Here is a 24670-nt window from a genome sequence, read left to right on the forward strand (position 1 = left end):
GTGACCATCGCTGGGCCTTGGGCCAAGCCCCTTCCCTCTCTGTGCCTCAGCCCCCTCCTCTGTACATGGAGGGAGCTTGACTCAATGACCCTTCCAAATGAGACCCTGGAACCCTGCCAGGGACCACTTAACCCCGAGAGGGAAGGAGGGCCCACTGTGGGCTCCCTTCACAAGGACAGGCACTCACGGTCTCTGGACCTGGGGGCTCAGCACAGCCTTTAATAACTTTCAGGTTTAAACAAACATTAACACTCTCAGTGCTTGATAAATGTGCAGGACTGACTTGAATGGACAACCAGGGGGTTGATACTGGCCAAACAAGTGCGTCAGGTGACCAATCACTGGGATTTTCTTGACAAAGATACTGGAGGTTACCATTTCCCTCTCCAGCTCATTTGACAGATGAGAAAGCTAGATAAATAGGGAAAGTGACTTGCCCAGGGTCACATAGCTAGTGTCTGAGGTCACATTTGAACTCAGGTCTTTCTGACTCCTGGCTTGGGACTCTATGCACTATGGCGCCACCTAGCCATGCTCTTTCTCCATTATTATACAGCAAAGGAGGAGGGCCAAGGCCTCAAGGCAGAGCCAGAACTAGGGGTAGGCAGACCGGGAGTTGCCAGGCACACACTCTTCACACCGTCACATAGGGCTGAAAACATAGCTCCCATGTGTCCCCTGAGAATAACCAGTCTTCCAGGTTTTGGTACATACCTCTGTTTTTTCTTCCTAGTGTTGGACCATGGAACTGGTGCTGGAAGGCACCGGGAAGGCTAGCTAGCCCTCCATTTGACAGATTAGAAAACTGAGGCCCAGAGAGAAGAACCCAAACCCAGGCCCTTGGGAGCTGCCCTTTGGATTCCACAGCAGCCCACAGATCCTCTGGAGTACCAAGTCTGCCCCCCAGGAACCCTCCCTCCCACACACTTCTCTGGGGAGACCCACCCCTTGGGGGAGGAGGGTCACTGCCATGACGATTCTCTAGAAAGCCACCACGACATTAACCATGTTGCTGTACAGAAGCTCTCCAGGGTAGGCTGGGCCCGGTCCCCCACCTCCCTTCCCAGCACTTCTCTCTTCCAGGCCAGAGGCCAAAGCCGCTCTGCAGAAAGGATTGCCCCTCGGCAGCAGCGGGACGGAGGTATCTCCTGCTCCCCATCTCCCCTCTCAGCTGGGGCTTTAGCTCCCTTCGCCAAGATACCTGACCCTCCACAGGGATAACCCTGTGACCCACAGACCAGCTGAGCCAGCCGCCTGCAGCCATCCTACAGGCCCCTGGGTCCAGGGCTCAGCTAACTTTGGATGCTGTCCTCTGGAGCTGGAATTCGCTAAAGTCTCCCCAGCTTTGGGAAGAGCCAGGTACCAGCAGAGAGAGAGTGGGAACCCTGCTGACTTCAAACCACAAAGCCATGTGATGTGGAGTGGTTGAAGAGGCGGGCAGGCATGAAAGATCACCTCTTCTTAGTTTTGTTTCCTCTTTCTGGTGGTTCCTCCTATTGCTTCTAATTCTTACTTACAACATCACTAATGTGAAAATATTTTTAATAGGAATATATATGTAGAGCCTATACCAGATTGTGTGCCGTCTAGGGGAGGGAGGGAGGGAGAGAAAAATTTTAAACTCAAAAGCATATGGAAGTGATCGTTGATAAATCAAAATAAATTAATTATAAAAAAAAGAAAAAAGATCAACTCTTTTGAAGTCAGGCCCAGAGCCTCCACTGGGAAGGCAGCAAAGGCCTGGGGCCTTTGGCAGTGGGAGGCCCCAACTCAGAGTCTTGTCACTGTGGACCGGGGGTCACTCCAGCAACAGAGCTGTAGAGCTACAGCTCCAAGTGGGCCAAGGCCAGAAGCATCTGGGCTGCCCAGAGCTTCCAGCACCAAGAGTGGGCCAGGGGCTACGGCCGTTTGCCCGGGACATCACGTGGCTTGTTCAGACTCTGGTCAGGTCATTTGGGACCCTCTGGCTCCAATGAGACAAGCTTATCTCAGCCAAGAGCCACTGCCTGGAACAAAACAGGCCAGAGGTGGTTTCAGAGGAGGAGACTGAACTCTTTTCTCCAAAGGAAAGCCTGGCATCTGACTTAAGACTTTGCTGTTTCACCTGAAACTTGCCCTTTGGAAAATACTAAAAGGAGGAAGTTGTGAGAGGTAGTGAGATTATGAAAACAAACCAAAAACCATCTCAGGAAATACCTATCCCGACCCACATTTAGCGAGCACCAGTTGTGTGCACATAGGCTGCAGGCTAGAGAGGAACAGAGAATAAGAGGAGGGACCTCTTCTCTGGAGGACTAGACGCCCCAGTTGCCACCTGGACCTGGCCTGCCCCAGCCCCGTAGCAGAACCACAGGCACAGCCAGGCCTGGAGGGTTGGGTCTGGGCATCCCCAGTGTAGACAGATAGAGGGTGGGTCTAGAAGGTGGGTCTAGGCTTCCCAGGTATAGACAGGTAAAGTCGCAGCAGGGAGAGAGTGGAGGATGGGAAGGGCTGTGGAGGACATCCACAGTGGGGGGTAGGAGGAGGGGCTCCCAGGTGAGCAGGACCATCCCTCAGAAACACTGTCCCAGTCCCAAGCAGCTCATAGGTGACCACGGCAGGTGGAGCATCCAGCAGCTGGACTATGAAGGGGAGGGAGCAGAGAGGCCAAGGTTGGAGCCACCAGCTTAAGGGTCTGGGCAGTGAGGAAGCAGGCGAGGAGGCGGGTGGACAGGGTCATCCTCGGTTCTCTCTGCCAGTGCCTCACCCTAGCAGACTTTTATACACAGAGAAGCAAAAAGATCCTTGTCCTCACAATCCCAATGACCCTGATCCAGGGGGTCCCCCCAGGGCCCAGCACAGGACCCTGCACACAGCAGGAGTCTAATAACTGCTGGCTGTGCCATGTTTTCTGGAGTGGATGGGGATGAGGACAGCATGGGAGCAGATTCCTGCCTCCCAGCCCAGCCTCTACAGGAGAGAGCCCCCTGCCACACTTGCCCTCACACTCACTGAGCCAGGGCACAGCAAAGGAAGGAGGAGGACTGTCGGGAAAAAAACCCAGCCAGCCCTGGCACTGGCCTGCCTGCCCACTTGCCCGCCCACCCGACTGCAGAAAAGGTTGCTGATTTTAGCTGACAAAACTGGGAAATGCCTGCTCCAGATTTCTACTGCTGTCTCCCAGTCACCTGGGTTCCTCGAATGAACAGCCAGGGCAGAGCTCAGAATTAGAGCTACAGGTGGAAGGACCCCAGAGGTCTCCCCTGAACCGGGCAGCCACGACCCGCAGAAGACCCAGGGCTGAGGGGACGAGCATCCCGAGTGAGAACTCAGAGCAGGCTCCCAAGTCCCTTGTTCCCAGATGTGGGCCCAAGTGGGCCACTCTGCAATGAAGAGCGGAGAGGCCCCACAGGGCGCGTGCTGGGGAAGTCAGAGACAGACTTACCCGCGGTGAGGACAGGTCTCTCCGGGCCCTGGGGACGGGCACCTTCAATGGATACACAACCTCATACTGTTCCACGTGGGTCAAGGGGCCAGACGGAGGCAGGTGGGCAGACAGTCCTGGAGACAGGAGGCAGTGGATGATGATACTGGGGGGGCCAGGGTGGGGAAAAAGTGGCCAAGACCAGGAGCACCACCTGCGCTGTGCATTTTCTCAGTCGGCTTGGTGGGGCCCAGAGTTCAGGCAGCTGCTTCCTCTCCCACTCCTTCCCTCCAGCCCCAGCGTCCTCCCCCATCTTCCAAAGGCCAAGGGCATCAGCACCCCATCACCTCTCACCAAGCAGCCAAAGAAGGGAGGGAGAAAGAGGAGGCAGCAATGACCGGAAGCTGCATCTCAGACCCTGGCGCTCCCACAGATGCCTCAGTTCTCAGAGGCTGAATGGCCAGAGGTGGAGTCCAATGCTCAGCCTGCCCCACAGCCTTGGCCAGCCAATGCCTCCCTGCGCCTCAGGTTTTCCTTTGGAAGCCAAAGCCTGAGGCCGTGAGAACAAGTCTGTCACAGAGGAATGAATCTGTATGTCCTATGAGGAAAAGGGCGTCACCAGGGTTGGCGCTGCCCAGAGCCCAACGAGGGACCTGCAGCTGAGCACCTTCCGTCCCCTCGGGCCGGGGCTCAGTGAAACTCACCTGCAACTATGCCGCCTGCCCAGACCGACAGATTTAATCACATATACCACAGACACACTCACAACCTCAATCACCATCATTTCAGATCGGTTTTTGTTCAGGCATTTTCAGTCATGTCTGACTTACCATGACCCCATTTGGGGTTTTCTTATTTTTCCCCCCCATTTAATAGTATTTTTTTTTCAAATTACATGTAAAAAGGGGTAGCTAGGTGGTGCAATGGATAGAACATGGACCCTGAAGTCAGGAGGACCTGAGTTCAAATCTGGCCTCAGACCCCACACTTGATACTAGCTGTGTGAGCTGGGGCAAGTCGCTTAAACCCAACTGCCTGGAAAAAAAAAAAAAAAACAAACAATTACATGTAAAGATAGCTTTCAACATTCATTTTTATAAAAGTTCTTTTTTTTGCTTGTTTGTTTTTTGCTAGGCAATGGGGTTAAGTGACTTGCCCAGGGTCACACTGCTAGTAAGTGTTATGTGTCCGAGGCCGGATTTGAACTCAGGTCCTCCTGACTCCAGGGCCGGTGCTCTATCCACTGCACCACCTAACTGCCCCTCATTTTTATAAGAGTTTCAGTTCCAAACTTTTCTCCCTCCCTCTCCAAGACAGAAAGCAATCTGATATAGGTTATACACGTGCAATCATGTTAAACACATTTCCACATTAGTCAAGTTATGAAAGAAGAATCAGAACAAAAGGGGAAAACCACGAAAAAGAAAAGACAAAAAAAGTGAAAATGCTTCCATCTGCATTCAGACTCCACAGTTCTTTCTCTGGATGTGGACAGCATTTTCCATCATGACTCTTTTGGAACTGTCTTAGATAATTTTTTTTTTAATTTATTTTGATTTATAGACAATCACTTTCATAAGCTTTTGAGTTTTAAAATTTTCTCCCCCTCCCTCCCTAAGATAGCGTGCAATCTGATATAGGCTATACATATACATTTCTATTAAGCATATTTTTACATTAGTGATGTTGTAAGGAAGAATTAGAACCAATAGGAGGAACCACCAGAAAGAGAAAACAAAACAAAACAGAAGAAAAAAATAGTAAATAGTATGCTTCAATCTGCATTCAAACTCCATAGTTCCTTCTTTGGATGTGGATAGCATTTTCCATCATGAGACCTTTGGAAATGTCTTAGATCCTTCCATTGCTGAGAAGAGCTAAGTCTATCAAAGTTAGTCATTGCACAGTGTGGCTGTTACTGTGTACAATGTTCTCCTGCTCATCATTTCTTACAGCACAACAGTATTCCATTACATTCATATGCTATAACTTGTTCAGCCATTCCCCAATTGATGGGCATTCCTTCAATTTCCAATTCTTTGCCACCATGAAAAGAGCTGCCATAAATATTTTTATACGTGTGGGTCCTTTTCCCGTTTTTATTCTCTCTTTGGGATACAGCCCTAGAAGTGCTATTTGCTGGATGAAAGGGTATGACACATTTTTATAGCCCTTTGGGCATAGTTCCAAATTGCTCACCAGAATGGCTGAATCAGTTCACAACTCCACCAAAAATGCAGTAGTGTTCCAATTTTCCCGTATCTTCTCCAACACTTATCATAGGTGTGATGTGGTACCTCAGGGTTGTTTTAATTTGTATTTCTCTAATTAATCATGATTTAGAGCATTTTTATATGACTATAGATAGCTTTGATTTCTTCATCTCAAAACTGCCTGTTCATATCCATTTGGGGTTTTTTTGGCTAAGATACTGGAGTGGTTTGCCATTTCCTTCTCTAACTCAGTTTACAGATGAGGAAACAGACAAACAGGGTGAAGCGACTTGCCCAGGATCACACAGCTAGTAAGTATCTGAGGCCAGATTTTATCTCAGGTCTTCCTGACTCCTGACCCCATGCTCTATCCACTGAGCCACCTTAGCTGCCCATCATTTCAGAGGCAGTTGGTAAAATGGAGAAACAAGAAAAGCCCACTGGAGCAACTAGGTGGCGCAGTGGATAGAGCACCGGCCCTGAAGTCAGGAGGACCTGAGTTCAAATCAGGCCTCAGACCAAACACTTAATACTTACTAGCTGTGTGAACCTGGGCAAGTCACTTAGCCCTAATTGCCTAAAAAAAAAAATTTTTAAAAAAGCCCACTGCTGAAAGTCCTCACCGGCCCCTTGCCCTCACACTCAACCCCTGCCTTGGCCCTGGCCCAGATACAGGGAGTTTCAGGTACACCTTGACACCTCCCCACCACCTCCACCCATCCTGCAGAGCCACATTCTTTTCTTGGGCAGGGAGGCTTCCAGGCCCCTCACAGGAGGGAGGGAAAAACAGGTCCTGGGGCACAGAGGAGGAGGCTTGGCCTCTCTCCTCCCTAGACTGGAGGACCCAAAGCATTTGCTGACCCCAACAAGCACCAGCATCCAAGACCACAGCAATCTGGGCTGGGCTGCCCCTCCTGTTCAGTCTGCCTATCAGAGATGCAAGAGAAATAAGCATGGTACAGCAAATATTGAGGTGGCCCCTGGAGACTGTGGGACTCAGAGAAGAGCAGAAAGGCACGCTAGCCCATTATCAGCAATACAATGATCCAAGACCCAGAGGACTCATGGTGAAGCATACTATCCACCTCCAGACAAAGAACTGATATTGACTGAATACAGACTGAAGCAGGCCAGTTTTTACTTTCTCTTTCATTTATTTGAAATCTTTTATTTGAGTCTCCTTGTACAAAATGACTAATATGGAAATGCTTTATGTAATTGCACATATATAACCTATATCTGATTGCTTACCATCTCAGAGAGGGGAGAGGGGAGGGATAGAATTTGGAATTCAAAATTTTGAACAAAAATGTTAATTTTTTTTTTAAAGGATGCTAGAAATTCCTCATGTTGCAGATGAGGAAACAGAAGCCTAGGCAGGGGAAATGACCTGCCTGCCCAGAGATGCACAGAATTTGAACCCAGATCCTCTGACTCTGCCGTCTACCACTGCTGCACAGCTGTGGTCAGGGCTCTCCCATCTGCCAGAATTGGCCCAGTGGGGTCAATGAGGTGTGAGGCCAGGGAGGACCAACACACATCTACAGAAAAACAGAGGTCTCCCCTAAACCCTCCCCTCTTTTTAGCTTCCTTATTTCTGTCCAGGGCACCATGCTCTTCCAATGAAACCAGGACAGGCTCTCAGCCTTAGAATCAGCCTGGACTCCTCACTGTCTCTCACTTTCACATCCAAGATGTCTAGGCAGCCTGTGATCTCAACTCTGCAACATCTTTTGTCAATTCCACCTCTATTAGAATTTTCCTCAATTCTACTTGTTACATCTTTTCCACCTCTGCACCATCTCTTCTCGATTTTGCCTCTGCTATACTTCTTGTCAATTTCACCACTACCTCATCTTTGATAGATGTCACCTTCCTGTCATCTCTCCAATACCCCTCCTCCTCTCCTCTGACATTGCCCACTCTGGTGCAGGTCCTCATCACCCCTGGACTATTGCTATAGCTGTTGGCTCCAAGGGCCTCCCACAGAAAGCCTGTCCTGATGCCTCAATCAGTGAGTGCCCCCACTCCTACCCTGGCCCAATCTCTGCCTATACCACAAAGTAGTATATCTGAATGCACATTACGTTTCTCCTGCTGCCTGTTCAAAAAATGTAAGTCCCCTGAAGGCAAGACAGAAGACTGTATTCCCACACCTCACACCATGCCAGTACATTACAGGTGCTTAGGAAATGCCTGTGGGTGGATGAATGAATGACCATATGACTGCCCCAGCTACCATCAGAGAGCTGAGGGGAAGGGAGGTGTAACTGGCCAAGAAGCTTCCCAGGGGAGGTTGGCCTAGAACCCTGGAATTTTCTGTAAGAGAAGGGGTTTGGGCCTGGGATAGTCCAACCTCAGGCCCAAGACTGGTCCTGTCACCTAGATTTCCAGAACAGGACCGGGAGGCCTCTGGGGTGAGACTCACCCAAGGTCCCAAGGCAAGGCCATGCTGGGCCAGGCCTCCTCTCTCCAAGCCCAGGACAGGACCAAGGCTGGTGGGCTGGGGGGTCAGGAGAGTTGGCTTCGGCTGTTGGGCAGGTCTCCAGGTAAGCCTGAATATCCAGAGCAGAACACTCAGGATGGGAAAGGGCTTCCTCTGGCCCATGTCATCTAAGGGGGGGACCAGCTGAAGGCATTGGGCATAGATACCCTGGGAGAGATGCTGGCTTTGTGTCTGTCCTGTGGAAAAGAGCCCCAGAGAGCAGACCCGGGAGCAATCTGCATCAGGGAGGTGATGAGTTCTTGGTCATGGAGGTCTGCAAGCAGAGGCAGAACGAGAGTTTGTTGGGGATGAGACAGGTGGCACTTGTGCGCAGGTACGGACTGGACTAGATAAATGACCTCTGAAGTCCTTTACCAGTGGGACACTGTCATTTTTCCTGAGCCTCAAGTTTCCTCATTTGTAAAATGGGAAAAATAATACCTGGGCTATGTGATGGGACAGCTTCACTGCCGATAGGTGTATCCATCCAGTGCTTAGCACAGTGCCTGGCATTCAGTAGGCACTTAATAAACCTAGGTTGACTGCTCTGAGCTCTCAAGGTAAGCCACTAGAGGCCTCAGATTTGAGGGATAGGGCCCCACCCACCCCTGGGGCTGGATTCTCCACCTCTTAGCTCCACTATGACCCTGGGTACTTCTGGCCTTAGCTTCCCTACATGTAAAATGGGATCGCTGGACTCGATGATCTGTAATAGTCCTTCCAGGGCTAAAATCCTAGAACCCAAGTGGAAGAAGGAACTGAGACCTAGACTCCTCTCTGCGTCACTGTGCCTCTGTCATAATCTCTCTCCCTCTGTTTCAGCCACTGTCTCTCTGTTACATTTCCTCTCTGTCACTATCTCTCAGTTTGTGTCATAATCTCTCTCCCTCTGTCTCTGTCCTTGTCGGTGTTTCTCTGTCATAATCTCTGCCCCTCCCCCCACTTCCTCCTTCCCGTCTGTCCAGCATTTGAACTCAGGACTTGAACGACCTTGGTCACCCTATCATATCACATTCCACCCCTTCATTTTACAAGACAGTAGGAGGTGGGAGTGGTCAGGGGACAGGGGACTCAGCCAAAGTCACACTCAGCTGGCTCTGGGCCACTGAACAGTTACTCTGAAACTCAGTTTACTCACCTGTAGTCTGGGGATAATAGTGCCCAATTTACCTTACTCTCAGGCCAGCAAGAAATATATCATATTCATCATTTCCTATGTGCCAAGCTCCAGAGTTAAGGGCTAGGGACACAGAGAAAGGGAAACAGTGTCCCTGCTCCCCAGGATTTGGGCTTGCACGCTCACAGGGAGGGGAGCTGCTTATGAAGCATAAACAATCTGTTATCTGCAAAGTGGTGGGACGGGGCGGAGGCCGGGGCAATATGAAGGGCAGGGCAGTGGGACCCCTGAGGTGAGCCAGGGCTCCAACATTTGCTAGCTGTTAGACCCTGCAAGAATCACCTAGCTGCTCTGTGCCTTGTTACTGCTGCCACCCCAGATGCCCCCGTGGTGTAAGTATACAATAACAGGGACAGCTAGGAAAGGGAACTGGTAGCCAGCTGACCACAGCCAGTCTCGGGTGAGGGAGGGAGCTCAGCCTGAAGCCACTCCAACACTAACCCTAATCGCGTGGTTCTGCCCTTCTGGGGCAGGGCAGGGCAAGTGGCCAGTACCAGCTGCTCTCACAACCAGCACAAACCCAGCTTCTTCCCACACACCAGCCAGCCTGTAGCCAGATGAGTAACCTGCCCCCGGCAGGGATTATTTTCAAACCCAGCTTTCTCCAGGTGCACTGACCCCATTTTGCCCACCATTTGTGGCTTTCCCTAGGCTCAGTGGGCTTAAGCTTCCTTGCCCCTTGTGCCCCAGCCTCTCAGCAGTAATAGAAACATGGGAATTTTCCAGGCAGCGGCAAGACCCCCATTTCCAAGGGTTTTCTGAGCAACCTGGCCAAACAGAACCGCCCCCCCCCCCGGCCAAATACACACTAATAATAAAGAAATCGCACCCAGAAAGCCCTAAACACCCATCATCCTCTCCCATTCTCACAATCCTCAGATATACCCAGTGCCTGGATCAGGGAGCCCACTTGCCTTAGGGAAGGGATGTGACTTGCCCAAGGTCACACAGCCCTAGGAGGGGCCAAGGCCTAGGCCGGTGTATATGGCCAGAGCTGCAAAGAAAGGAAGCTCCAGACCCCAGAGAAGGGCAAAATCCCAGGGCCAGGTGTGGGAGGTCAGTCGGGAGTCGTCGGGACTCCCACAACAAAATCTCCGAGGGCTTGGAATCAATCCTTTCTATCAGCATGCTTCCAGCCCTCGGTGTGGACTGGGGGAGACTTTTGAGGGGAGGAAGGGGCTTCCAGGCTTGGAAAGAATCCACGCCCCGGGGCTCCTTCCCCAAATCCCTCAGTCGAGTGAGTCACTTAGGTTAGTCCTACATCTGCAGAGACCGCCTCCCGCAAGCTCCCAGTCCCTGACACTGCAGGGGACCAGATGATTCACAGCGATTAGTCACGGCCTCACGGCCAGGGCCAGGGAAATCACTCTGTGGTTATAAGCACATCCCCCTTCGGAATCCGCAGCCCCCTCCCTTTTGGAATTCTCGGAGTATTCCCCTCTTCGGAATGCTCAGTCCCTAACGCCCTACAAACTGGACAGAAGAGTCGAGCCCTGGGTTCCGAATTCCAGTCCCAAAGGAGGGCTGCGTAACACTGGGCAGGTACCTTCCCCTCTCTGGGACCCCGGTACCTCCACCCTACTGTCAAATGGGGGCTTAGACTGCCTAGGTGGTCCTGAGGTCCTGCCCAGGTCCGATCTTTGGGGAAGTCCAAAAATTGGACTTGGAGTAAGGCCCGAGCCAACTAGGAGGATGCTTGTAGAAGAGCCGGCGGTCAAGGTGGCTTCCGAGAGTCCCTGGCCACTAAGGGAACTAGCAAAGGTCAAGGGTCCCCCCCCCCTTTACTCCGCCATTTGGGCTTAGGGGCTGAGTCGGGGGGGGGGGTGCGGAAGAGAGGGCTCTTGGGAGAGTTCACAGTTCCACCGACCTTTCCCTCCCCTAACACTGATCACACACCCTAACTGCTTTGGAAGTGTCTATCTGCCTGTCAGTCACTCCGCGTGCCTGCCCCCTCTGCGGTCCCTACTAGCCAGACCCAGGGCCCCGGGAGGGGTGACGGTATCAGACAGGGCTCACTCGGAGCCGCCTGCCTGACTCACTTCCCTTCACCCAAAGCTTAGGAGCCAAACCCACCATGACCTCCCGAACTTCGGACCCGTCTGGCTTAGGACGCAGCTCTGGAACCTGAAAGTTCAGGGACTCAGCCTGGAGACCCCTGGATCCAGCCCAGGATCCGGGTAAAGATCCAGGGACCCCGTCACGGGCAAGGGGCCAGAAGTAAACAGCTCAGGGAAGCTAGGTGAGGCGCGTTCCGCTCCGGGCTGCGCCGCCCCAGGTTCCCCAGCCCCATACCACCACCCCCACCACCCCACTCACCGGGGAGCCCCAGGGAGCTGGGCAGGCTCACGACGAGGACCAGGACGAGGCCAAAAAGGCAGCAGCAGAGGCGGGAGCCGCACATGGTCCCAGCTCGGACGGAATGCGCCCCGGCTCCGGGGCAAGGAGAGCGCACTTGAAGCGCACCCCGAGCGGCGGCTTTCTGTCTCAGGTCTGTGGGCGCTCCACCCCACGCTACCCGGCTGAAGCAGAGGAGGGGGGGGCGGCGCTCCCCTCCCTCCTCTTCCTCTTCTATCTCTTCCTCCTTCTCAGTCCCGGTAGGCACCACCTCCAGACCCTTCTCTCCAGGCCCGCTAGGTAGGGCTCTATTTGGCCCTGGGGAACTCCGGGTCCCGCCTCGCCCAGCCCCGGAGGAGGAACAGAGGAGGATCTAGGCACGGCCCCGCCCCCTCCCGGGTGGGCCGGGAGGGTGTGGCCCAACCGCAAGCTCACCCAGTCCCTAGGAGATGACTTTCGACCCTAGGTAGTCTCTGCCCTCAGGGATCTCCCTGTCTAATGGGGAAAAATACTAGCAAATCCGTCCAAATAGGCTCTCTGCAGGGCAAATTGGAAATGCTTAAGAGAGGGGACTAAGAGCCTTAAGAGAGATTGGGAAAGGCTTCCTGTAGAAGGTGCGATTTTAGCTGAGATTTGAAGGAAGCCAGGAGGCAGAGATGAGAGCGTTTCAGGAATGAGGAACGGACAGCGAAAAGGCACAGACACGGCCAGAGACAAAGAGACAGAAACAGAGATAGAATAGAGACACAGAGAAACAGAGAAGAGACAGAAGTCCGGGTGACTTGCCCTTTGACCTCCAGCAGCTGGCTCCTTTAAGGCCTGGCATTCCCCTCCCCCACTCACTTCCTGCCCTAACCCTTGGGGACCAAGCCTGGGCCGAGGCTTGGACACAACTGTCTGTCTCACCCCGGGATGACGTTTGGACTGCCCTCCTATGTCTTTCTGCCTCTTTGAGGCTAGGTGAGAGGGAGCAGCGAGTCTTGCTCTTGCCTCATTCTCCTCAGTAGGGGTCAGTCCAAGGTGGATCTCAACCAAGAGTCCTCCTCGGACCCTGTTGTCTGGAGGCCTCTCTCTGCTTGATGGGGAGCATGTTCCATGATGGGACAGCCCTCTTTGGTAGGAGGTTTGTTTAGACATTCAGCTAGCTAGCCCGGCCTCTCTGCAGCTTCCCTGCCCTGCCCCTTATGTTCCTTTCTCTGACGCCCCTCCCCCTCCTCAAGAAGGGAAGGCTTGACGCCCCCTTAGGACACTTGAAGATAACTCTTCTGTCTCCCCTCTTCCCCCTTGCACAGCCCTTCATCTCTTCTCCCAGGCGAACATCCCCAGGTCCTTCACCTGATGCCAAGGTGGCCCCATCTCTAGTCCTTCATCATCCTATTCATTAACCCTCTCCAGTGAGTCCCATGTCCCAACTTCCTCCCTCATGTGGGGGGCCCAGTGCTGCAGGTGGGACCTGACCAGGGCCAATCTCCCACCCCCTCCAGGACATTCCACCTCTCCCTAGAGCAGAAGGTGGCACCAATTTTCAGAATCACCACTAGAGACCTGGGGGGGGGTGGGGAACTTGAGAGGTCAGTGATTCCCTCTCCCTTATTTTACAGAAGAGAAAACTGATGGCGACTTAACCAAGGCGCACAAGCCTTAGGTCTGAGCTGGAACTTGAACTCAAGTCCTTTGACTCAGATTTTGTTTCCATTCTGAGATTGTGCCTCTTCCACCAGAGATCATTTTCCTCATGAAAGGAAGTACAGTTTATCTAGCCAAACCTCCCCCATCTCATTGGAGAAAGGTGACTGTCATTGATCTGAGAGCAGGGATCACCTTGATCCTGATCAAATCTAGTCTGGTTATGGAAGGACATTGATGTGGGTGACACAGGATGAGCAGGCAGGGATAGGATGCAATCTGCCTCACTGGAGGGGACTCCCCAACTGAGGAGAGCACAAATCCATGAGAAGCATTTCTGCCTGTTATCGGAGACTGCTTAGATCATTTCAGTTCCCAAAGCTGTCATTCAGTACGTTAGCTTCATCATACACAGGTTTGAGAACTCTACTGTCTATGCTTCCATCTCAGTCCTGGATGAGAACGATACCTTGCCTGACACGCCTGAGGCACTCCCCTGCAGACCCTCTAAGGGCAGGGGCAGTGTTGTTTTGCTCTTAGTATCGCTTGAGCCTAACACAGTAATACTAGTTAATTCATTAGTATTAATTAAGAACTATTTCTCAGATTGAGCCTTTTAGTGAGTCTGTATCCAGAGAGAATTTATTAGGTGCCTCGATAAAATGGAGGCACCTGCCTAGTGCAGCCTCCCAGCTGGCTCCTGGATAAATCGATGTGGTGTCTAGTGGGGCATGACTGTTCTTATTGGCCCCAAGCTCTCCCCTTGTGACCCCCCCCCCAAGCATCACATCCTTGATGTGTCCTCCAGGCCAGAGAAGGGTGAGAGTCTTCTCAAGAAGGTCCTAAAGTCCCTAAGAACAGAGACTTGTCTTGACAAGGGAAGGAGGGAGTCTGGGGTGCTCCAAAGTCAATCAGCTGGACAGTCATTGACCTGGAAATTAAGACCCTGGTCTTCAGACCCTTTTCACCCCACCCCACTGCCTGGGTCCAGGGCTCCTCAGAGGCCCCTCAGTCTCCCCCTGTCTCTGTCCTTATCAGCCACACAGTACCCCAAGATAGTGCACCCTGTCCTCCCCCACCCACCCATGAAGAAACAAGAGGGAGTGGCTGGAGGAGAAGAAGCCTCGGGTCTCTGCTCATATTTTTTTTTTTCAGAAGAATGGAAAGGCTTCCTAGTCCTGATTGGCCTCTTCCCCTTTCTGGGACTCAGTTTCCTCCTCTGTAAAATGGCCTCAAGGGCCCTTCCCTGTCCAGTGGATCTACAGGTCTGACCTTCCCTTTTACTTCCTGGGCAATGAGGAGAGCTCAGAGTTATGACCAGAATGGTGACCAGTCATTCCCTGCTGGCTGTGCCCCAGTCATACCCAGCCTGCTTCCTGTAGCCAGAAGGTTTCCATTCAGTAGGCATAAACGTAAAATCTTATACTTGGGCACCTAAAAAAACCCAAAAAAGCACAAGAATGACATAAAAAGGTCCAGAGGCATCATTTCTGGTTAATTAATCATTTTATTGATTATTGCTAGCAGATAATTAATAACAGGATTGATTGTCTGGCTGCCTCTCATGAGCCAAAGATGGGTCATGGCAGCCTCTTGATGCTTACATGCCCTTAAAAGAGGGAGTGTTCCCAACAGGTGGTGTTCAACTCTGATTGGTTAACAATTAATGAGAAGAACAGGTATTATAATGAGAGGTGGGCCTATTCTAATGATAGGCTGGGGGCAGGTGTGACTGATTACTCCCCTTTGCTCTCAGAGCACCCCCAGGCCCGGGCAATCTAGACAAAAGATCTACCTCCCACCCAAACCCAGGCAGATCACAATGGGCTTCCCCACTTGGGTGGGTTCTGAACCAGACTGGGGAGAAAGTTAATCCAATCTCATCATCAGCAAAGTCATTCAGATGCTGGCTGAATAACCTACAAGGAGCTGATTTCTGAATGAGGAAATAGGAAAGTAAAAAAATCCTGGTCCTAATTCAATGACTGATTACTCTTATAAGAGAGAAATAATCATTCCTCTTACAAATCAAAACTGGGGGAGTCTAGGTGTCCTGGACCTTTCTCACTTCTCCCTCTAGGCTATTTCACTACCATGAAGTCTGTTATCATCTCCATGCTGATGATTTTTAAACTTACTTATCCAGTAAATTTTATTATTTAAAATTTATTAACCACATTTATTCACATTTCTGCTAACTTCCAATCTCTCATCTCTAGCTGCCTTTTGGACATCTTAAACCGAACACATCCAACACAAAACTCATCATCTTATCCCCCTAAACCCTCCCCCCATCCCCACCTTCCCTGTTAATGAGGAGGGCACCACCCTCCTCCCAGTGGCCCAGGCTCTGCACCTGAGTGTCCCTTTGTACCCCTCACTCTCACCTCTCATATTCAACTCATTCTCAAGGCCTGTTGATTTCACCTTCTTAACATCTCTCCTGCACACCCACTCGGCCCCCACCCCACACTGTGTAGGCCTCATCCCCTCTCCCCTGGACAATGGCCATAGCTGCTGGGGGTGCTGTTCAAGGCTCTCCCCAGTCTGGTTCATCCTCCATTCAGCCTCCAAAGTGACCTTCCTAAAGTACAGCTGGGACCCTGTTCAATAAACCCCAGAAGCTCCTTATCACCTCCAGATCAAATATAAAGACCTTTGTCTGGCATTCAAAGCCTTTTGTTACCTGTTTCCCTGCCCCCATCTTCCATACCTTATGGCTGGCCCTCCATTGACACTGGTCAACACACAGCACACCCTACCTCCTGAAAATGGACATTTTCACTGGCTCTTCGCCATTCCCTCTTCTGCTTTACAATGTATGTGGAAATGCCCATCTTATCCTAAGAGCATAAAACCAAAAAGAAAAGCCAGAGTAAGCTGGAGCCTCAGTCAGACCACAGAGTCACTTCATCCTGGAGGCCACGATGGTCCGACATGGTCTTTGAGATGATCCTTTGGAGAGCTGCAGGAAGGCTGGAGAGGGGTGGCACTGCAGGCAGGAGTCAGCTGGCCCAGAATCATTTATTCAGTGCTCACCATGTGCCGCTCACTGGGATGCAAAGAAAGGCACCAAATACCCCTGAACCCAACCCCGTAATTCAGCAACTCTAATGGTCCTTGCCCCCGATGAGCTTCCAGTCTAATGGGGGAGTGAGACCACCAGCCAGCCACTCCAGGCCACCCTGGAGATCAGCAGCAGTAGCAGCAGTGGCGCCAACAGGCTTCCTGGAGAAGGGGATTCGAGCTGGGACTGGACACGGAAGCCCAGGCAGGAGGTGAGCATCAATGAGGACCAGCCCTGGGTGGTAGTGGTGTGACTGGCAAGAAGGGGACAGGTGCTGGAGAAGCTTGAACCTGAGAGAGCAGAAAACAACGCCAAGGATGTGAACCTGTGTTGGAGAGGTCAGTGCTAGCCTCGGTGGGGTTTGGGGAGAAAACCCGAACCACACTGAGTGTGAGGTGCCTTGGGGACCTCCAGGTGGAGAAGTCCTGCAGGCAGCTGGAGGTGGGGAGTTGGAGCTCGGGAAGGAGGGGAGAGAGAAAAGCAAAGGTGGGAGGCGCACCCACAGATAGCAGAGGGGATATGGAGGATGGGCAGGGAGCATCACTGAAACTCGGGAAGGAGAAAGTGTCCAGGAGGAGACCAAGGCTCAGCAGTACCACCTGTGTCCCAAGATTTCCCTGGTCCCATGCCAGCCCAAATGCAAGCCAGAGATGGGGGCCCGCTGCCTGTGTCAAAGGCCCCTTTGGCTCAGTGCCATCCTGAGCCAGGTAAACTCTCTCCCTCCTTCACCTTCCCTAGCCATCTGAGGAAGGAAGGAACTAGGCCTGGCATCCAGTCTGGCCAGCTTTGGGCATGGGGCAGGTAGCTGCTCAGGGTCCAGCAGCTTCCCAGCCAGCCCCCTCTCCGCGCCTCCCACAAGGGCTGGGTCCCTGTTAGAGAGGTGACCCCTGGCCTCTGGCCTCCACCCCAACAAAGCCCTGTCACACGGTCCCCACATCTTCACTCTTTCTGGGGGCCTAAGGGGGCTAAGGTAAAGGGCCCTCTGCCTTGCACAGGGGAGGGGCCTCCACTCTGTAGCCAAACCAAGGTAACTATAACAGCTCCTATTTGTACAGCACCATTATGTACCAGGCACTGTGCCAAGTGCTTAACAAATACCTTCTCATGTGATCCTTCCAACAAGGCTGGGGGGGTAGATGCTATTATCATCCCCATTTTACAGATGAGGAAACTGAAGCACGCAGCAGTTAAGTGACTTGCCTAGGGTCACATAGCTACAAAGGGTCCAAGGCCAGGATGGTGGATGATAGTGCAGCTAGCACTCTGGACACAGGGCTCGGTGATTGGACATGGGCTAACGATCCCCTCCCTCTCAGGCCTGACTCACTCCAGCCACACTAGGGGAGAGGACCCAGATCCCTCTGCACTTCCTGAGACTCACGACTTCTTGGTGACTTAGGTGAGGAGGGAGGGAAGCAGTTAAGCCTCGGCCAGGCTTCTCAGGCATCATCTTGTCAGAATCTCATTACTCAGCTTTTCAAAATATTGGCCTTGAACAGGAAATGTTGGGTGTGGGGGTGAGAGGGGTGTAAGAATGATGATGGGAAGAAGAAGAAATATTGTGCAGAAAGAACACAGTATTTAAACAAGACAAAGGGGGGCAGCTTCAAAGCTGAAATCCAAGGTGTCCAGAGTTTCACAGATGCAGCACACACAGAAATTAGGCATACACAGGTACACCTAGAAGTGATTTCTATTTTCTCACATCATTCCAATGCTCCTTGGGAGAGGAATGTATGTCTGTACTTATAGAGAAATGGGAGGACCCAGATCTGAGTAGTCTGGAGAGGGTCCAGCTCCAAGGATCTCCTGGGGTCCAGGCCCATCTTGGCTATCCTGGTGTGGATCTGGGACCCCTCTAAACCCCAACTCAGAGTGGATCCAAAGCCTGTGAGGACCCAAGAGTGAGCTTCAGGGACAGTGGTGAACCCCTACCCTGGCTCCCCCACCCCCTAGGCCCCCAGGACTGCACCCCAGAACCTCCCTTCACCACACAGGTAGTGGGGACTGGGCCCCCAGGGCTGTACCCCAGACCCTCCCGTCACCATACAAGGCAGTGGGAGCTGGGCCCTATCGAGCCAGCAGACCCATCTTTCACCCCAAGTCTTCCAAGAATGGAGCAATGGTAGGAGTATTCTAATCTGGGGCTCCAGGAAGGAAGAAGTGAGCTGATTATTACTAAGAGAGTTGACCACAAGATTCTGCAGATTAATCAAATTTCAGAGAAAAAAAGAGGATGAGTCTTGCTGGTGGAGACCAGCAACTGACGGGACTGTGAGTCATCCAGGGTTAAATGAGCAGACCAGATAAATGGCCAAAGGATATGAGCAGACAGTTTTTGAAGGAAGAAACCTCAGCTATTTGAGCCGCTAACAATTAAAGAAAAGTTAATTAAAGCAACCCTGGAGCTCTCCCTCCACCCTCCCATCCATCAGATTGGCAAAGATGAAAAAGAGAAAAATGACCCAGCGGTGGAGGGGCCCCGGGACCCAGGTACCCGAAGGGCCTGTTGGCAAAGCTCTGAGCCAGCAGTGAGCCCCAGAGATCCAAGGAAGAGAAAAAGGTCCATGTGGACAAACCTGCTCCTAGTTCTTGTGGGAGTGGGAAAAACCAGAAACTAGAGAGCTGTCCACTTATTGGGGAGCGCCAAAACAAATCAGGAGATACGAATGTAATGGGAAGGTGCCGGTGAACTGACGCCGAATGAAGTGAACAGCAGGAGGAAAAAATGAGACAATAATGACACGATCGCAAAGAAGAACTGCTCCGAAAGACTTTGAAACTCTGACCCAGAGAATGAAAAATGAGCCTACCTCCCACTAGGGAGGCGATGGACTCGAGAGGCAGAATAGAGCATGCCCTTCTGGACATGGCCAGTGCTGGAATGTGCTTTGTTGGCTGTGTGTGCTGGAAGGAGGGTTCTTTCTTTCTTTCTTTCTTTTCTTCTCTTTGTCTCTCTCTGTCTCTGTCTGTCTCTCTGTTTCTTCTTCCCAAATTGGGGAGGGAGAAAAAATAAATGCTTTTAAAAAACACATCTGGACCAGGAGGTTTCCCATCTTCAGCTCATTATGGTGCTGGCCCCCTACACACTCAATGGTCTAGAACAGTGTTGTCACACTCAAATTGAAACTAAACCACAGATAAGGATCCCTGTAGGCCTCATATTAGAAAACCATATAAATATCTGTATTTTACTGTATCTTTATTTATTTTGTCAAGTATTTCCCAAGTACATGTTAATCTGGTTCAGGCTGGCCTTGGGAGGACAGCCCCCTGACTGGCTGCATGTCTGACACCTCTGGGCTGGAGGGACCTTGAAGGTCATGCCTGCACCACTCCCCTCATTTTACAGATGAGCAGACTGAGGCTCCAAGGGTGGAAGGATTTCCTCATGGTCACAAGCCTGGTGAGAGCAGCTGGAAGCAGGATTCAGAGGTAGAAAAAAGGGAAAGTGAGGAGGGTGGCTCAGACTAGATGGATGTCATTTCAGTGGAGGAGGAGGAGAAGGTGAGGAAGGGACTCGGGAGCCTGACAGATTGGCAGTGGGTGGATCAGCATGGTCCAGGCTGGCCTGGGAGCAGGAAGGCTGTCAGGGTGGTCCTCCAGGCCTGGGCACTGGGGAAAGACACTCAGGGAAAGGGAGGTGGGAGGGAGCTGGTTGTTGTCCTCCCGATGACTTCCTCCAGGGATGTCTTGACTGGTAGGTAAATTGGATTTAGGGAAGGCAGAGCAGTGCAAAGTCTTGGGCCCTCCTCTTTCCTCCAGTCATCCGAGTCCAGCGGCAGGACACAAGTCAAGCCTCAGAGAAACTGCAACTTGGGGTCAAGGATCTAACGATCTTTGGTGGGCTGGGAAAGGGCCGAGATTGCCAAGTCCCTACGAAAGGGAGCCTTTCAGAGAATATGAGCACGGAAGGAGAATGCTAGGCTCGGGCCAGTGGCGAGGAAAACCAGGCTAGACAACCCCTGGTTACTGGGCATTAGCCCAGGGACAGAAGAGCCCACATCCCTGGCTCTTCATTCAGATCCAGCCCTCCATCCTAGCCCATCAAGGCCGTCCACGGGAGCCTCCTCAAAGATGCCCTTCCCGGGGGATCTTGGGGGCCAGAGTCTGGCCAGGTGGGATTCCTGACCCCGGGCCTCATGCTCCAAGTTGACGAAGGGCTCCCTAACTGGCTGCTGAGCTGACTCCCATCACTGGTCCCTTCCTTTGTGCTGCAGGTGCTGCTGGACTGTTTTTGAGGGGCCGCCGATCCCTCCCCTCCAGACCTCTGACTGGCTCTGAGCTGTTCACGGAAGCTCGGGCCCCTTTGCTGCCCAGCACCAGCCTGAGCCTGGGTTTGGGCCGTCTCTTTGGTGTTTCCTCTTATTCCTGAGCACGGGAGCGAGGCACAGCCTCTACTGCACGTGTTGGGGCAGCAGGGTCCCTGAAGGGGTTCTGCTGGAGGCAGCCTCCTCCCCAGCAGACAGATCCTCTTTGAGTGAGCGTCCTCCGCTTGACATTTCTTAGGGGGTCGGAATAAAGTACCCATCCTGCACCTGAGTCATGGTGGGCCACTCTTGGATCCACACCTGAGCCTTGGGCACTTTTTCCAGGGGGCCGTTGGACTGAATGAGCTAAGTGAGGAATGTGAGAGAGGGCCCCTCAGCCAGGCCTGTCTGGGCCAGCGGGCTCAGGGAGGGCCAAGCAGCCCGGCATTTCCTCCATGCTCAGCCAACCTGTACTGAATATTTGTAAGCACAGGAAGAACTCGCTGCCCACAAGGCTTCCCACTGGTTTGGTCCTAACTGGTGGGAAGTTTATTGTTACACAGAGCCCAAATCTCTCTCCTTGTAAGCCCTGGCCCCTGGTCCCAATTCTTTATTTTGAAGAAGCCCAGAATGACTCTGCTTCGTCTGTTCCTGGGTGCTCACCACAAGACCCTCATGACTGTGAGCTCATGGCTCATCTCCCTTACAGACTTTCGTGAATATTCCTTTGCAACTTAGAGACCAATGGGGTATGTGTGTGTGTGTGGTGTGTATGTGTGTGTGCATGTGGAGTGTGTGGGGTATGGTATGTGTGCACGTGTGTGTATGTGAGCATGCATGCATGCATGCTTGTGTGTATGCAGGTGTGTATGTGGTGTGAGTGTACGTATGTATGTGTGTGTGGTACATGTACATATGTAGTATGTGCATGCATGTATGTCTGCATGTGGAGTGTGTGGGTGTGGTATGTGTGCATGCATGCTTGCATGTATATATGTTTGTATGTGGTGTGAGTGTACGTACGTATGTATGTGTATGGTACACGTATATGTGTGGTGTGTGTATGTTTGCGTGTGAGCATGTGGAGTATGTGGGGTGTGGTATGTGTGCATGTGTGTGGTATGTATGTGCATGTGCATACATATGTATGTGTGTGGTGTGTGTGTGTGTGTGTGTGTGTGTGTGTGTGTGGCTCTCGGAGCCCAGTCAGGCAGCTTTGACCCCAAAGCCCTTGCTTTGTCCTTGGCCAAGGGTCAGGGTCCTTCTCTAAAAGCCATCAACCAACAGCTCCCACCACTTTCCCAGGTTTCCTCTTGGTGTAAAGAGGGGAGAGAGACAGAGACAGAGACACAGAGAGAGAAGCAGAGACAGAGAGCAAGAAAGAGATAAAGACAGAGACAGAGAGATACAGAGAGAGACAGAGACAGAGAGACAGAGACACACACAGAGAGACAAGACACACGGAGAGACAGAGACACAGAGAAACAGAGAGAATGAGAGAGACAGAGACAGAGACACAGAGAGAGAGGGAAGACAGCCTGTAGGAGACACAGTGATCCCCTGAGAGGACCTGCCTTGGCAAACTGCCACCTCCCAGGTTTCAATTCAGTTCTTTTGGAAGAAAGAGTATAGAATCCCTTTCTCCTCCCTCCGTGACCCCAGCCTTTCCCCAGATGCCCCTAATATTGACAGAAGGGGAGGAGGGCTTCAGTAAACCAAGAGAACACACCGAGTGTGGGAGAAGCCAGGAAACCCCACGGGGTTCTTGAAAACAATTGAACTGCTGGCATCTTCTCTTCAAGGTGGGGAGGGGTACGGCACTCCCGGCCCCTCCCCTAACCCATGATTCCCCCTAATAGCAAGTTTGGCTCAGTTCAGTTCAATGGGCAGAAACCACTGGGAATTCATACATGATGGGGAAAGTGTCTTGTAATCTCAATTATCCAAATTGGGAACAGCCTCTGAAGGATCCCTGTCTGATGTGCCCAAGCACATGGCTCTCTGACCTTGGCCTAGGGACCATGCTGCCCCTCCCCCCGGGTAGCTCTAATTGAAGAAGTTTCTCCCAATAGTCTGACTGCTGGCCTTTTCCATCCCAAACTGCCTTTTCATTTCATTTATTTATTTATTTAATTTCTTTTTATTTTAATTTTTTTGTGGTACTTAAACCAATTTTCAGTGTATTTATTTTTAGTTTTCAACATTCACTTCCACAAGATTTTAAGTTCCAAATTTTCTCCCCATCTCATCCCTCCCCCCACCCCAAAATGATGTGCATTCTGAGTACCCTTTCCCCTAATCTACCCTCCCTTCTATCTCCCCCATCCCTTTTCATATCCCCTTCCCTTTCTATTTTCCTGTAGGGCACGATAGATTTCTATACCCCATTGCCTGTATATCTTATTTCCCAGGTGCATGTGAAAACTACTTCTAACATTTGTTTTTAAAACATTGGATTCCAAATTTTCTCCCTTCCTCCCTCCCCACCCACCCTCATTGAGAAGGTAAACAACTCGATACAGGTTATACATGTGTAGTCATACAAAACACTTCCACAGTAGTCATGTTGTGGAAAACTAACTATGTTTCCCTTCATCCTATCCCACCCCCATTTATTCTATTCTGTCCCTCCACAGAAGTGTTTGTTTCTGATTACCCCCTCCCCCAATCTGCCCTCCCCTTTATCATTCCCCCACTCTCTTATCCCCTCCCCCCCATTTTCCTGTAGGGCAAGATAGATTTTCATACCCAATTGAGTGTGTATGGTATTCCCTTCTTAAGCCGAATCCAAGGAGAATAAGATTCATTCATTCCCTTTCACTTTCCTCCACTTCCCCTCCACTGTAAAAGCCTTTTCTTGTCTGTTTTATGTGAGATAATTAATCCCATTCTACCTCTCCCTTTCTCCTCCTCCCAGTATAATCTTCTCTCACCCCTTAATTTTATTTTTTAGATATTACCCCTTCATCTTCAACTCACCCTGTGCCAACTATCTATCTATCTATCTCTATCTATCTACATATCTACATTTTCCTTCCAACCACCCTAATACTGACAAAGGTCTCATGAGTTACAAATATCATCTTTCCATGTAGGAATGTAAACAATTCAACCTTAATAAGTCCCTTATGATCTCTCTTTTCTTTTTACCTCTTCAGGCTTTTCTTGAGTCTTGTATTTGGAAGTCAAATTTTCTATTCAGCTCTGGTCTTTTCATCAAGAATGCTTGAAAGTCCTCTATTTCACTGAATGTCTATTTTTTCCCCCTGAAGGATGATACTCAGTTTTGCTGGGTAGGTGATTCTTGGCTGTAATCCTATCTCCTTTGACCTCTGACCAAACTGCTTTCTCCCAAGCCACCAATAATCTCACTTCTCTCTCTCTGTCTCTCTGTCTCTGTCTCTCTCTGCATAAGTGATAATTAGTTTTTTTAAAAATTTTAAATATTTTATTTTTCCCTAATTACATGTAAAAATAATTTTTAACATTCATTTTTTTAAAGTTTTGAGTTCCAAATTCTATTCCTCCCTCCTCTCCCCCCTCTCTGAGATTATAAGCAATCTGATATGTTACATATGTGCAATCATGTAAAACATCATGTAAAACATCTGCCCATTAGTAATTTTGTTCAAGAAGACTTGAACAAGAAAGAAAGAAAGAAAGAAAGAAAGTAAGAAAGAAAGAAAGAAAGTAAGAAAGAAAGAAAGAAAGAAAGAAAGAAAAGGAAAAGAAAGAAAAGAAAGGGGAAAATAGCATGCTTAGGTCTATATTCAGACAAAATGTGTTCTTTCTTTGGAGACAGGTGGCATTTTTCATCATGTGTCCTTTGGGATTGTCTTGGATCACGATGTTGCTGAAAAGAGCTAAATCTATCAGCCTCTGTCCTTCTCAGACTCACCTTCACCTCTTCTCCTCCTAAAATCTATTCCCTACACAGATGATTTTGATTTTGACTCCCACTAAGATGCATCTTTTAAAAGGTTCCTCTTATTTGATTGAGCCCAGCATTCTGTGCTACAGTGTGTTGGGTCTCCGCCCACCTTGACATCTTCAGTTTCATAAGTAGGCCACTGAATCTGCATCCAAGTCACAGGGAACCAACCAATCAGCATTTG

General features: G+C 50.9%; 1 protein-coding gene across 3 annotated transcripts in view; it reads right to left on the reverse strand.

Annotated features, from left to right (window-relative positions):
• The window catches only part of ADAM8 (ADAM metallopeptidase domain 8), a 32115-nt gene extending 20219 nt beyond the window's left edge, over positions 1–11896 (reverse strand). For all 3 annotated transcript variants that reach the window (XM_027840469.1, XM_027840470.1, XM_027840471.1), the window contains exons 1-2: positions 11595–11896; positions 3425–3540 (exon numbers count right to left, since the gene is read on the reverse strand). In XM_027840469.1, the coding sequence (XP_027696270.1) occupies positions 3425–3540; positions 11595–11679 (201 nt within the window). In that variant the 5' untranslated portion in view covers positions 11680–11896. The remainder of the gene's footprint in view (positions 1–3424; positions 3541–11594) is intronic.
• Positions 11897–24670: the final 12774 nt, after the last annotated feature.

The sequence above is a fragment of the Vombatus ursinus genome, unplaced genomic scaffold (genome assembly GCF_900497805.2).
Source record: "Vombatus ursinus unplaced genomic scaffold, bare-nosed wombat genome assembly UNPS02014845.1, whole genome shotgun sequence".
NCBI classification, from domain to species: Eukaryota; Metazoa; Chordata; class Mammalia; order Diprotodontia; family Vombatidae; genus Vombatus; species Vombatus ursinus.